The sequence below is a fragment of the Mytilus trossulus genome, chromosome 10 (genome assembly GCF_036588685.1).
Source record: "Mytilus trossulus isolate FHL-02 chromosome 10, PNRI_Mtr1.1.1.hap1, whole genome shotgun sequence".
In the NCBI taxonomy this organism is placed as follows: Eukaryota; Metazoa; Mollusca; class Bivalvia; order Mytilida; family Mytilidae; genus Mytilus; species Mytilus trossulus.
The window spans coordinates 38,735,889-38,750,976 of record NC_086382.1 but is presented as its reverse complement, the minus strand read 5'-3'; the positions used below and the strand labels follow the sequence as shown (position 1 = coordinate 38,750,976).

The 15,088-nt window shown below is 31.4% G+C and overlaps 1 protein-coding gene across 1 annotated transcript; it reads right to left on the bottom strand.

The window, feature by feature from the left end:
• Nucleotides 1-1,200: 1,200 nt before the first annotated feature.
• LOC134686221 (neurexin-4-like) lies at nucleotides 1,201-14,748 on the bottom strand. The gene is made up of 5 exons (XM_063545899.1): nucleotides 14,570-14,748; nucleotides 13,420-13,575; nucleotides 12,588-12,731; nucleotides 4,072-4,500; nucleotides 1,201-1,352 (listed from the first exon to the last, which is right to left on the bottom strand). The coding sequence occupies exons 1-5, from the start codon at nucleotides 14,715-14,717 to the stop codon at nucleotides 1,291-1,293; spliced, it is 939 nt and encodes a 312-aa protein (XP_063401969.1). The 5' UTR covers nucleotides 14,718-14,748; the 3' UTR covers nucleotides 1,201-1,290.
• Between the last annotated feature and the right edge of the window lie 340 nt (nucleotides 14,749-15,088).

Sequence of the window (15,088 nt, the reverse complement as noted above, 5' to 3'; positions counted from 1 at the left end):
TGTTCGGACATAATGTAATAGGCATTTGCACATAACGTAATAGGTGTTTGAAAATAATGTAATAGGTATTTGCACATAACGTAATAGGTGCTTGCACATAATGAAATAGGTGTTATACATAACGTAACATGTGTTTGCACATAACGTTATAGCAGTTTGCACAAAATGTTTTAGGTTTTGCACATGACGTAATAGGTGTTTGCACATAACATAAACGATGTTTTGACATAACGTATTAGGTTTTTGGACATAATGTAAAATGCATGTGCACATGACGTAATTAATGCTAACAGAGAGTATTCGTTGTTTGGCAATACGTTTATGAACTATATCATGATGTATTATGTTTTTCACTGAAGATAAATACGTATAAACATAACATAAAGCCATAAGACTATGACATCATTAGGTTTTCATAGAACAAAGATGTATAAAAACAAATCGTTTTAAATACTCAGCATAACAATTACATTTGAGACAGAAAGCAAATATCAAATGACTTACTTAACGCAAGAATAGACACAACATAGAGAAAATATGAAAGCATGTATAGGTGGTGGGTCCTAAAGTTTTGAGGTATTCACAGAGTATATAATAGTTATAGCATAATGTAATGTCTATTGCACAAAACAAAGTTTAGCAATGACATATCATACAATTGTTTGACCAAACAAATTACTAATTTGACATTACACAGAGATGCCGTGTCAGGATATAAAGGCATATGCACATAACATAAAGAAGAAATGACAGGACGTAAAGGCAAAGCGACAAAACACATGAAATATTTACACTATAAGACAGTTCCGGCGTTCCATACAATACACTTAAACACAAGTTATTGTCTGGAAACTAGAAAGATGCTTGATATTGGCCCTTTTTTAGCCCCAAATCCTGCATGTTTGGTGCAATCACCCACAAACCCAATCTCAGCCTTTCGTTTGTAATATTGAACCTTCCGGTACAATGCCAGAATGATCCATACACTTACAAACAAATAATTGTCCGGAAACAAAACGTGTCTTCGGACGACGACACAGACGACGCTGGCGACGCAGATGACGACATCATAGCATTATACGAACCAAAAAAAGTTTGACGGTCGTATAAAAAGATATTTTTATTATGAGAATTTGAAATAGCAGATTTATGAAAAGTGTCATCAGATCGATATAATTATCTAATAAAGACCTATTATCATCATTCGAAAATGAAACTTGAACAATTGTTGTAAAGTTGACTTGATAGTTGCCAAGAATTGAATAAATGCTCCCGACGGCTGTATTAATATTAGGCAGTCCCATAACACTCAAGTGGGCCTATGAAGTGTTGCCCTTCTTCAACGGAATCTCCTGAAAATGAAAACCAAAGTATTAGATAGTGTCGTTTTTAATGACTTGATACTGCTAACACTGTATTAACCCCTGTCTATAATTTTCGATAGCTCCATTTATGCAATTTGCCAAAAAAAATAAAAAAAATGCGATAAATAATTCATTACAAGCAAAAGAATTTAGCGATAGGAATTTAACAATTCGATTTCATCCAATTTTTATCGGGTTTCTTGAACTTCACCTCATTAGACAATACTAAATAATCGCAATTAACCTAAAACTCATAACGACTTTGATAGAACATCAATTGTAATAATAAGCCGAGTGCATTGTATATCTGTAGGAAACAATAATGTTGATTATATATTTCTTACGAAATGGCGTGGTTAAATGGCATCACGTGTCACCTAAACTGGCTTCAGGATTTTATTTTGCAACGGACGTGTTTCAAGTACATTTTTAAGTCTGGACTTTTTGTTCTTTTTACGATGGTGCAGGAAGTAAAAGAAAACATTTAATTGTAATTGTAAGGAAAATCTCTGACTTCAATTAGTCTCTATCCTTCAATCAGGCGGTAAAATATATATCCGACAAATTTATTACAGATGAACCTTGTGTTCCCAGAAAAGCAAACATTTATTTCTATTTTATGATCAATAATTTAATTTTACAATATCGTTTGAAAAAAAGTATATTTAAGGTAGCACAATACAAAGATTTTATAACTCCAACTACCAAGTTTTAAAATGCTGTAACTTTCTTAATCATGCTTGAAAATTTATAAAAGTGGTAGTTTTGGATAGCTAACAGATTACTCTTTCAAATTAATGCATTGTTAGCATTATGCAACAATTATGTAACCAATTATAATGTTAACGGTGTCTAAAATATTTTTCACCAAATTTCCACTTTCAAATGAAATTAGCTTCTGCATAGGTATCCCTAGAGGCTTGATTTTATTATATGTTGTTCCTATGGCCATTATCTACAAAAGGGTGTCTCAGATTTCAGATAGAATGTATAGAACAAATTTTACACCTAATTAAACATTATCTTCTTTTATGTGGTTAGGATGTTTCACTAATTGGAGATTTATGAGAGAATAGAATACCATAGAGACAATCTGAGACACCCTTTTGAAGCCCATGATGTGTTGATTAAGATTTCGTTAAAATTTTCTGTATAGTTAAAGAGATGAAAGAGCTAAATTCATTCAAGTGACCGTACCCAGATTTTGCCACTTATTACATAATAATTGATTACATAATGATTGCATAATAAAAATATTACATTCATTTAAAAGATTAATCTTTTATCTATCTATATGGACCTCTTTTATTATTTTCTATGCATTCATAAGAAAGTTACAGCATTCCAAATGTTAGTGATTGGAAGTAAAAAAATCTTTGTATTGTGCTACCTTAATACAATGTAGATATAAAAAAAAGTAGAATAATCATGGACAGCAATGGGACAAACAGATTTATTTTTTGGTAAAAGGCAGGACTATTTTAAATAAAAATATCTATATGTTACTTATTAGTTGGCGAAAAAAAAATAGAGTAGAGAAACATATAGCGTTTTGACGAAAACGGTGCGAAATCAAACTTGACCGAGTCACAACCCTGCACCTGACTATAGCTAAAGACTTTGTTTACCAGTATATACTTTTATATGGTATTTGGTTGCTGTTTATTGCAACCTATACATAAAATTTTCATTTATTTATCAATACTCCATATATTTATATATTTTTGTGTGTTTCAATTATGATTGCGCGAATAGTTAAAAAGCAGCACTCATTGTGTGAATAAGTTGTTGAAATGGACAGTATGGTACTCAACGTTATGACGGATCATCAAAATGAGTGGGAACGAATTGTGTTTGTTGTTAAAAAACAATCAAATAATAAAATAAATAGTATCTTCAGTTTCATTCAGGGCAAATAGTTTAAAACAGGCGGTTTTTTTTTTACCGATACATAAGATATTCTGAAAACCAACGTTTACCTATACTATATTTATGTTCTGTGGATATCTGTTTTAATCAAATATATTTAAAGTTCTTTGTAGATAAAAAAATTAGGAAGTTTTAATTTGATCATATATACCGAAACCTAAATTTTAACAGTTCTTTTATTTATTCTTGAACGGACATTTAATATTTATTCGACAATTGACTCTTTCAGAATCTAATGCATTCTGGGTAATACTTTTAAAAGCGCACACCAAAACGTTTTGATTGGTAGAATGTTCCAAACAATAGAAATCCATGAAATGGCTTAACATTATTTTCATTTTGGTTTACGAACAATGAGATTACCGATATTCATTTAGATTTTGAAAAGGCAAATAAATAAACAGTATTAAAAGTATATTCAGTATATTGATCTTTTTACAAGGTTTGACCTGGATAGAGAGTTGTCTCATTAGCATATATTCCTATACATATATTATCTACTATTTAACTCGCGCCTTATTGCCATGAAACATACATCTGTTGATAGTTTCTACAAGTGATTAGTTTAAGAAATGTAATTTTGGTATGATATCGCAATAAATATTAAAGACGTTAATTATGTATCACCTATGGGAAGAAACGTGGAATCACAATTGTAGATGCTTTTCTTCTGTTCAACGAAGTTATGACTGTCAAGATTAAGATGATATGCCATGTACAAGTATGGATATTTAATTATTGTTATGGTAATATATTTATAAGTAACCTTTATCCTTACCTGTATCCCCTGCAAAGAAAGCAACTATTGGCAAAGCTTCCTTATTTGTAACATATCCTTCATCAGAACGCCAAATGTCATCGTTGATATCGCAATTACAGAGCACGTCGCTCTGCTGACACGTGTTATCAATTCCACATTTACAAGTTCTCTTTACTTCAGATCCGTGGAAAAATCCAGACGGTGGTTTGTAGACATTGGTTGCCAAGTATGCTGTGCTTCTATTTGTCCAGTACGTATTCCACGTCTCACTGACTGATTCCCACAATTCAGCATGAACACATTTCCAGCGTACAAACTGTCGACAGAAATTGGAAGAATCTATGATTGCAACAACGTGCTCGAAAGAAATATGATATTTGACGATAAAACTGTAGGATCCCTGCTTCTCATACCCATCCACTAAAACATCTCGCTCTCCATCATGATCTGGAAAAATTAATAAACTCTTCATAAATACAAGGATCAAAATTTTACATACACGCTAGACGCGCGTTTCGTCTACAAAAGCCTCATCAGTGACGCTCGAATCGAAAAATGTTAAAAAGGCCAAATAAAGAACAGTTCATTTGCATAGATAACGTTCCACTTTGATGTACAACTTTTAGTGCGAGATATTTGTGAAAAAAATACACTTGCTAAATCATTACAAATGACTAACGTCATTATCATATTAAAACCGAAGGGTTGCGGGTATTTCGTATAATAGTGTTGATGTATTAAAAAAGAAAGAAATACTAAAATTTTCCTCATTAGATGGAACGATCAAGTCAGGATTGAAATAAGGTAAATAATAAAATACTGTAAACCGGAAAATGTTCATGCCGTCTCTATTTCACGGTTGGCATGTTTAATTCTCGCCGTTTAAATTTTTTTTGTTATATAGGAGGAGACCTGTACAAAATTTAGTCATCGATTTCAAAAACGGCATAGTTACACATCATGAAGAAATTATAAAAAGGAGTAGGTCCAGTAAGGATAGATTTTATGGCCTCAAATTTCAGGTTCATCATCCGAAATATTTATTCACTTTTTATACACTTAATGTCTATTCCCGATTCAAACTCAAATATGAAAAATCTACCAAATATGCCGAAACTGTCACTTTTCAGATGGTTTTTGCCAAAAATGAAAGTGGCCGCATCCGTGTTCATCCTCAACTTTTATATATATTATGTATTATCATAAAATACAACCTACATTTCAATATTAAGGATAAACACAAATGTGGCCACTTTCGTTTTACACCAAAACCGTATAATATTGAACTAAAATACTAGCATTGTGAAGATTTCAGTAATTTAGCATGACTTTATGGTGCTAGTGCTAAATATATGTGTATGTATTGTCACAAACAGCCCATATTTACGAGGCATAAGCATTCTACTAAATAACTAAAAGTTTACATTTTAACAATTTTTTAAAACTGCTATATTTTGGGGCCAAAAAGAGATTTTACTGGACCTACTCCTTTATCAAAACACATGTTTGTCATGAGAAAATGAAGTATTTTCGTCGGTACTTTAATGAACATGTAAATTTGAGTTATTTGTAAACAAGAAGTAATTGTAACAGGATGCTGTTACGAAGTCTCCCAAACAAAACTCCCATAACCCCCCATTCAAATGGTCCCGTGTTCATTTGATTTGATTTTTTGTCCCATACAAGAATGTACATGTCGTGTACAAGTTGCGATTTTGTACAGGTTATAACATGTACAAAAGTACCTCATACATGTTATAACCTGTACAAAATATTGCTTAAAAATGGTTTTAACTTGTACAAAATCGAAAAATAAGGATGTGTTTCTATTATCGCAACAGATGTTATAGACATCAATAATATTTTCATAACTTTTTTATTATTCCTTCATGTTAGTGTGTTTTGTCCTTTTTTGATACAGTTAATGTCCGGGGGTCGGTATTACGAAGCATTCCTAAGACTTGTCTTAAAATACATGTATATCTTAGGACGTGTCATGATTCTCTTATGACTATCTATGGACATATCTTTATTTAATGAATTGTAAATGTGAGTGTCCTCTTTGAAGGCAATAGTAAAATACTTTCATTCTAGTTGACACTAAAAGACATAAGACACTAAAAGACATTAATCTATAATGGTTTACTTTTTAAATTGTTACTTGGATGGAAAGTTGTTTCACTGGCACTCACACCACATCTTCCTATATCTATTAGAGGATAGCCAGGACAGATGTGTCTACAAATAAAATTGGGAATGGAAATGAGGTATGTGTCCAAAAGATAAAAACCCGACCAAGACACAAATACATGCTTTCAAAGTAGAGGATATATATTGAAGACATAAAAATGACATTCGCCTAATGACATAATCTTATAGTTTATAAAACAAATTGAGTTATAAATTTACATAAGTCATGCTGGAGGCCAAAAATGTTGAAGAGTAGATCAAAAGATATTTATAATGAAACGTGGTGCAATGAAAACTATTTCAGCTTTCTCTGGATTTTACAGAGTAAGCATATAAGACATTGTTTTAGTCTTTGTATGCTATAAAACGAGACGGAGGAGTATTACCCAATATTATTAGGCATCGTTCTTAAAATTTTGGGAAGAATTTAGTAAATAGTGTCACACTTATTTAAGCCATGATGGACTACATAAATCATTCAATCACATGAAAACACATTTTGCCAACATAAGTCATGAAACATATTTCTGTTACTATGTGATGAATGTCACCTACAGAAAGAGACACGTTATGGCCTATTTATTGTTGTTGTTCTTTATGCATTGGTGAATTTAAATGTGTATTTTTCTTCATTAAGATTTATCTTAAATTTTGTACAAGTTAGAACCATTTTAAGCAATATTTTGTACAGGTTATAACATGTATTAGGTACTTTTGTACATGTTATAACTTGTATTTTTGCATTATACAAGTTATAACATGTACAATATTTTTGTACATGTTATAACCTGTACAAAAACGCAACTTGTACACGACATATATATGGCTTACGAGTACGGATCTCCACCATTGACAAGTTTTCAAACAGGAGGGTGTGGTGGTGACCCCCGAGGACTTGACCTAAATTTCATTTGATATGTTTTATTGTCTCCTACGAGATTATATATATGGTTTAGGGGTGGGGATGTTGACCATTTAGGTGTTATACCACCATTGATGTTCCCCTATTAGTCTTTGTTAAATTTGCACTTTTTAAAAAATTGTGCAGAATTTATCTTTGTTTCAAATAAAAAAAAATACTTGGCATGAGTCAGGTTTTATCCTGTCCAGTTCTATAGAAAAATTTTCACATAACATTTCATTTCATATATGAAAATAACCATCATTGTAAGTTAACCAATCAAATTTCTCCCCTTATTCTACAGTCCTTGGATGGTGTAAACTTCCCACTAACACCATACACCATTACACCATACACCATACACCATTACACCATACACCTTGTACCATTACACCATACACGTTACACCTTTGCACCATATACCTTACACATTACACCATACACCATTCCCCATTCTATCTACACGATCCGAAATAACCCATTATACAATTAAAGGAGTAGGTCCGGTAAGAGCCCTTTTTGGCCCCAAAATATAGCAGTTTTACAAAATTGTTAAAATGTAAACTTTTAGTTATTTATTGGATAGTAGAATGGTTCTGCTACATAAATATTGGCTGTTTTTGGCAAAACAATGCATATATATTGAGTACTAGCACCACAAAGTCATACTAAATTACTGAAATCATCAACATTCCAGCATTTTAGTTAAATTTTAGACGGTTTCCGTGTAAAACGAAAGTGGCCGCATTCGTGTTCATCCAAAATATTAAAATGGAAGTTGTATTTGATGATTATACATAACATATATAAAGATTGAGGATGAACACGGATGCGGCCACTTTCATTTTTGACAAAAACCATCTGAAAAGTGACATTTTTTCGCATATTTGGTAGATTTTTCATATTTTAGCTTGAATCAGATCGTTATTTATGACTAAATGAGTTAAAATCTTTCACAAAAATTAATGGAATCACATGAAATAGACACTTAAGTGTTTAAAAAGTGGTCAAAAACTTTCGTCAGATGAAACTGAAATTTGAGGCCGAAATCGGTCCTTACCGGACCTACTCCTTTCAAATGTTAAGATTATTATTATTGTTTATGTTTACATACGAAACAAATAAATAAAAGAACTTCGTTTTCAACCAAAGAAATGTCGTACACCATCATTCACACCATTCCCGATCGCACGTTACACAATCACACCATTCCTCAAACACCATTACACCATTCCCCGAACACCATGCACCATAGCACCATACACCTTACACCATTGCACCATATGCCATACACCATTACACCATACACGTTTTTTGGGGAAGTTTACACCATCCAAGGGCTGTATGTGTGCACAAGGTTTAGTCACCATGTAACCTCAAGATTACAAAATTTTCTATATAAATCACAAATAAAAAATAATGGTGTTTAGAAATACCCAAGACATAGGTTTATGACACAGAAATAGTTTTACTGCAATAAAATGTAAGATTAATTACCTACAACGGTCAAATTCAAGAGAATATTTTTTTAGACCTACTTTCGTATACAACCGGATATGACATACCATGATTTGGTGGTATTACACCTTAAGAAGACCTTTTTGTTTAATAAACTGAATGAGACTTTTTTCCTTTGTTATACTGGTTATTTCAAGCATTTCTGTCAAGTTTTGTCATTTTCAGTTCAATAGTTTGAGAAAAAATCTAATATAATGAAAGACGACATCTACAGCGATTCGAGCAAAATTTCTTCCACAAATCCAAACCAAGCCGCATCAAGATAGAATGGAGTGTGGACCAATAAATGATCAAATATCTATCTTATCTACCTACAAACAGTTGAATATGATACACAAGATGATTTTAGGAAGATAAATACCACTAATGAACCTCTTTGTCTTCTTTATAAGGTCTCTTTGGGTCAATTTATACCTCTTATTTCCTTAAAATTTCAACTTTTCAGGCCAATAAATAAAAATAATGGGGTAACTTTCACTCATTTATGGTAGAAATGATATAAGAAATGAGTAATTGAAGCATTTTAGCAGAATGAACAATCCATATAAAAGTTTACTGTCTCAAAGGAGGTTTCAATAAGTCCTCACGTAAAAATTGAATTTACGCTGCGTTCCAAAGAGCGACATAAAAGGCTTCTCTTTTAAAGAATAACTTGTCGTTACAACTTTAGAAATAATTTCATCTACCTTTTACTATATATTTTTTTTAAGTATACTACCTAGGAAAGTGTTATATCATAGCGAAATATAAGAAATAACCATCCCCTCCTAAAAAATAAATATATGCACTTAGTATGGCTTGTTCTGTCAACTGAATATTCATGGTACAGGCCTATTTCAAGACAATTTTCTCATAAAATGTGTTTTGAAGACTCAATCCACTCAGAATATTTCATTTTTTGTATTATTTCACTTTGACAGTAAGAAATGTTAACACATGAGAATACTCACAAGGCCATAGGTGCATGTACAGCTTCCCATATTCGGTATAATACCACCATTGATTTTCCCCTATTAGTCTTTGTTAAATTTGCACTTTTCAAAAAATTGTTCAGAATTTATCTTTGTTTCAAATAAAAAAATACTTGGCATGAGTAAAGTTGTATCCTGTCCAGTTCTATAGACAAATTTTCACAAAACATTTCATTGCATATAAGAAAATAACCATCATTGGAAGTTAACCAATCAAATTTCTCCCCTTATTCTATGTGTACATAAGGTTTAGTCACCATGTAACCTCAAGATTACAAACTTTTCTATAGAAATCACAAATAAAAAATAATGGTGTTTTGAAATACCCAAGACATATGTTTATGACACAGAAATAGTTTTACTGAAATAAAATGTAAGATTAATTACCTACAACGGTCAAATTGAAGGGAATATTTTTTTAGACCTACTTTCGTATACAACCGGATGTGACATACCATGATTTGGTGGTAATACACCTTTACAACTTTTCAAACAAGAGGGGTGGGGTGACCCCCTCTGGACTTTCATTTTATTTCACTTTATTTGTTTTATTGTCCCCTACAAGAATATATATGGTTTAGGGGTGGGGATCTTTACAAGATAATAGTAAATTCTCAAATTGAACGGAATGGGTGTGACCCCTAGGAACTTCCATTAAATTTCATGTGATGAAATCCAAAGTCAATCTGAAAAGCGGTTTTGGAGAAACGCTGCGGACAAGTTCATTTTTAAAAGTGGCGGAAGAGGAAGAACTGAGCACAAACAATAAATCTCCAAACTTTGTTTGGGAGACTTAATTAACTTATTTCAAGTGTATTGAGCCAAGGCTCCGTGTTGAAGGCCGTACCTTGACCAATAATGGTTTACTTTTATGTTTTGTTATTTGGTTGGTGAGTTGTCTCATTGGCACTCATACAACATCTTCTTATATCTATTAAATGAGTGAACTGCCACATTTATGTTTGTTTGTAAAAGTACACACACAATACACATTAACGCCACATTTGGTAGTAGCAAATTGAAAGCATCTAGGATAACATCTAGTTAATCAAACTTTTTATGTTATAAATAAGTAAAGCAGATCAAAAGTGTTAAACTATTTAGAAATATTAAAGGTGTCATTTATTCAATAGTCACATTGGTTGTTTATGTGAAATATCAATTAGTGACGTTTGCTTGAAATAGATCTCATTTTAATTCATTTTTAAAGAACTAAAAAGTTTTTTTGCACTTACTTTCATTTAGAAATGAAGTATTTAATATGTGCTAATGATTTGTAGCATGACACTGCTGTTATAAAGCGGAAATGTATATAATCATACTTGTGTACGTTATTAGACGGACTTCAATCTTTCAATCATATTTACTTGAAACAGTCTTGGAGGTTTAATATTTCCTTTATACTGGCACTGCGTAATTAATGAATCGCATAAAAGTTTATCTTAACAGAAAATAGAGTTAAAGAGCGATGAAACGGTTTTGTACAAAATATACTTTATTTTTTTGGCAAAATTATAATTTTTCATATCATTCTTAACATCATAAATTTAATTATAATTAATAGTAGTAAAAGGATCATAATGGTATAGAGTTTGTAGCCAAACGATCCGAGTACACGGACAAGATGTCATCACAAAAAATAAACATAGTCTTCTTCTTTTGACGTTTGTTTGTTTGTTTTTTGCTGTGCATGAAAAAAAGTAAAATCGCAAAAATACTGAGCTTCGAGGAAAATTCAAAACGGAAAGTCCTTAATCAAATGGCAAAATCAAATGACAAAAGCCATCAAACGAATTGACAACTGTGATATTCCTGATTTTGTACAGGCATTCTCAAATATTCCGATTTTGTTTCATAGATTGATATTCCATATTTTGTGTTTTTTTTTCAAATTTCAGAGTGAGTAAGTGCCAATATATCCTACATAAATTGTTATCATTGTTGAAAGCTATATAGTAACTACTTATACATAATCCACTTGCTTCAAAGCTGAGGATAGTTGTATTTTGGCAATCATTTCTCTCAATTATATATACATTTTTTAAGGTAAGATTATATCCTCAAACAAAAATATTGCAGAGAAACGTTGATATGAGCCTTACTGATTAGTCGTATGTAGACGAAACTTGCGTCTGACGTATGAAATTATAAACCTGATACCTTTGGTAACTATTTGACGTCTTTTGATTTTGCTGATAACACAGATTTGTTTGAATTGAAATGAACATATGCAGAAAAGACATGAAAGATATAAATTAATCGTGCAATTATTTACTAGCAAAAATGTAGGGATTAGTAAATGTGGTGATTTTTGCCAATATATTATCAAACAAAGTCAATTATAGGTCACTATTCTGTTTTGAACACTGAATAAGGTGCCACACTTAATAAAACCATAACAATATCAAACAAAACAAATGGAACGATTTAAACGAGAAAAAAAACCGGTATAGTTTATATTAAAACAATATATCAATTTTCACAAAAGAACACTTCCGACACATTCAACAATAATGTGGATGAGTTAAACACGTTTTTAACCCTGACAAAAATCCACATTGAGGACAGTACTGTAACAAATCACCATATAAACAATTTATAACACTCATCAAATTAGTTCTGGACCGAAAAACCTAAAACTTATATGAAAATTGAAAAAAAAAAACGCATATTACTGCAATTCGTGAAATTAAGTCGAGAGCCCAAGAACAAAATTAACAATGACATATTCGTTAAAAATATTAATCAGTATAAATAAAAAATAGATATAAAAACCCATCATAAACTGTTTGATAAAACCATGGCCTTTTAGAAAAAAAAACTTATTTTATTTTGATCTTAAAGACTGTAGAGATTGTGGTATTTATGAAATAAAAATTGGATGGTTGACGCAAAAAAAGGAAAACTTTTTGAGTCTTATGTGAGACTATATGATCTTTTAGTCATTTACATACCTATTTTAGTTACTCCAACTCCGTTTTCCATATAGCAATTAATCTCCACAGCTTGTAATTTAACACCGTTAGATGCAATTGGTTCAATTAATACAGTTTGACTATCCACTAGGCCCTTTGTTTTCCATTCATTGCAGTTGAGAGCTTGAAACATAGATGATGTTTTAATATTATTAAAGCTCAAATTGCCCAGCCATAGATAAACTGACATGATTTTTATAATGGTATTCGGGATCCCCTCTGATAAATAAACACATCCTAAGAACGACAAATAAAATTCCCCAGGCAAAGATGAATTTTGTTGCATTTTGTTATCTTTTATAAGTCCCATTTGGTAAAAAAAAGTGTGCGAAATTAATTTCTTAAGTTACAGTTTTAACACGAGGGCAATCTTAATAATTTCTTCGTATGTCTTGTTTAAAATTAGAATATGTGTAGAAACAAAGGAGTCGTAAAGAATTGACAAAACAAAATGGGGGAAGTTGAAGTATTATCTCAAAGACTATTTTTGTCAACGGATATAAATACGAATAAGATAGAAAACATTAAGAATCTTCAGGAAAAACGTAATTTAGATTGTAACCGAAATTTGATATAACAAGACGTGTTTCTGACAAAAAAAAACAATATCCTAAAAATAATACGATTTTTTTACTGATCTTTTCTTTAGTTTCTTCAATTTATGAAAAACATTTAAACTTCAAAAACCTTAGTGAGGTTTTCGACGTTCGTGTGTTTCACATCCACCTGCTGATATAAATGATTGGTTTAGGAGCTATCTACTGACATATGACCATGACGTATATGATGGTTTGTTGTTTTAAATGCTCACCAGTATCATTGCAACCAAAACAATGACAACCCTCTACAGAAGTTACGTTTCCCGGACTCTCAATGTTAGCGTGTTGGTGTGTCCTGGTTCTTTTTCCTCCTCCACAAGTTTTTGAGCACTTACTCCATGGACTCCAGTCAAACCTATCTCCCTGTTCTACAATATTCAATATTATAAAAACTTTCAGATAAGACATGTAAGAATAAGAATTATTGAGCAATTAGTCGAAAGCAATATTTTGTACTTCAAACATTAGATTGTCGAACACAAAATTTAAAAAAAATAGCCAAAATATTGTTTGTTCAAATAAGGAATCTACCAAAAGTAGACACAACCAGTTATAATCTTGAGAAAAAGTATATAAACCGGGAAATGAATGATATTCATGGGTTATTAAAGTGTTATAGTCAAAACCACTCTTCAAATATAAACAATTTCTTTTCGACTAACACTTGCCTCGTGTAGCTCTAAAACATCTGTGTTGCAAACTTAAACAAAAAGTGAAATGCAGTCCAAAATTCCATAATCATCCATAATGTTTTATCCAAATATATTTTCTGAAAAGGTTATTTACAACTGGGTTTAGCAATTTAGTAATTCGTTGCTTTATTTTATAGTATTTTACAACATTCGAAGAAAAAACAATTGGTACGGCATTATAAGTTACACAATTCGCAATTGTCTTTATACGAGAATTTATCGTGTCAATAAAATTAAAATTTGTTGAGAATTTGCCTATTACAACTAAATAACAGATTTAACCTGATTTTATTATCACACCAGTTATTTATATTTTTTTCTTCATGAAAATTTCACGTTTGGGCATTTGCACACTGCATACTGAATTTAACCGGATTTTATTTCATCACTTATTTCCAAAAAAATGTCCAACATCAATCGGTCATTGTGTGTTTTCTTTCTTTTTCTTTTTCTAGAATGTGATTCTTAGCTTGTTTTCCGCATAGTTTAACCTAAACGTCCTTTGGTCTACACTTAACATGAAAAGAATTAAATATAACGCATTCTACACTCTAATAACAACACATAGGAACGTATAGATTCATAATCTCTTCATACACGAATACATACTTCAATCAATCTACTAAAATCAGCACTAGAGAAATTATGTTTTGTATTACAAGATACGAACCTTGGCGTATTGTTATCCAACCATGTTCATATTGTTGTTCAGAATAACAACCTCCCGACATATAAAGAAAACATGTTTCAGAATTGGTGTCAAAGTTGGCTACATAACAATTTATCTCCAAAGAACATTTATCTGCACAGCTGATCATCGATACACCAGATTCAGTTGCATAAAGATATCCATCTCCAGAGATACGTTGGTTATATTCAACAGAAAAAGAATTTTCAGAAAAGTCGAGCGCAAGGATTGTTTTTGCAAAAATTATAAAAAAGCAAACGTACATTTCGAATTTCAAAATATTGTTTTGTGATAGATGTTGTGATAATTTGTTTCTCAATAGTTCCGAATTGTATACTCAGTTATTTCAATTATTTTATTTGATAGTCGAAAGTTAATCGTCCTTATAAACGTGGGTTTTCCTGTATCAGATATTGTTTAATACGATACCTGTTCCATTAAATGATTGGCTGTATATATATTAATTAAGTAACCTTAACAATGAACAAACTCATTATATTA

Coding starts and splice junctions, on each gene's coding strand:
- LOC134686221 (XM_063545899.1), bottom strand. CDS start 14,717: ATGATCAGCTGTGCAGATAAATGTTCTTTGGAGATAAATTGTTATGTA. Junction 13,576..14,569: donor TTGGATAACAATACGCCAAG/GTTCGTATCTTG, acceptor TGAATATTGTAG/AACAGGGAGATAGGTTTGAC. Junction 4,501..12,587: donor AGTTGGAGTAACTAAAATAG/GTATGTAAATGA, acceptor TAATTTTTCCAG/ATCATGATGGAGAGCGAGAT.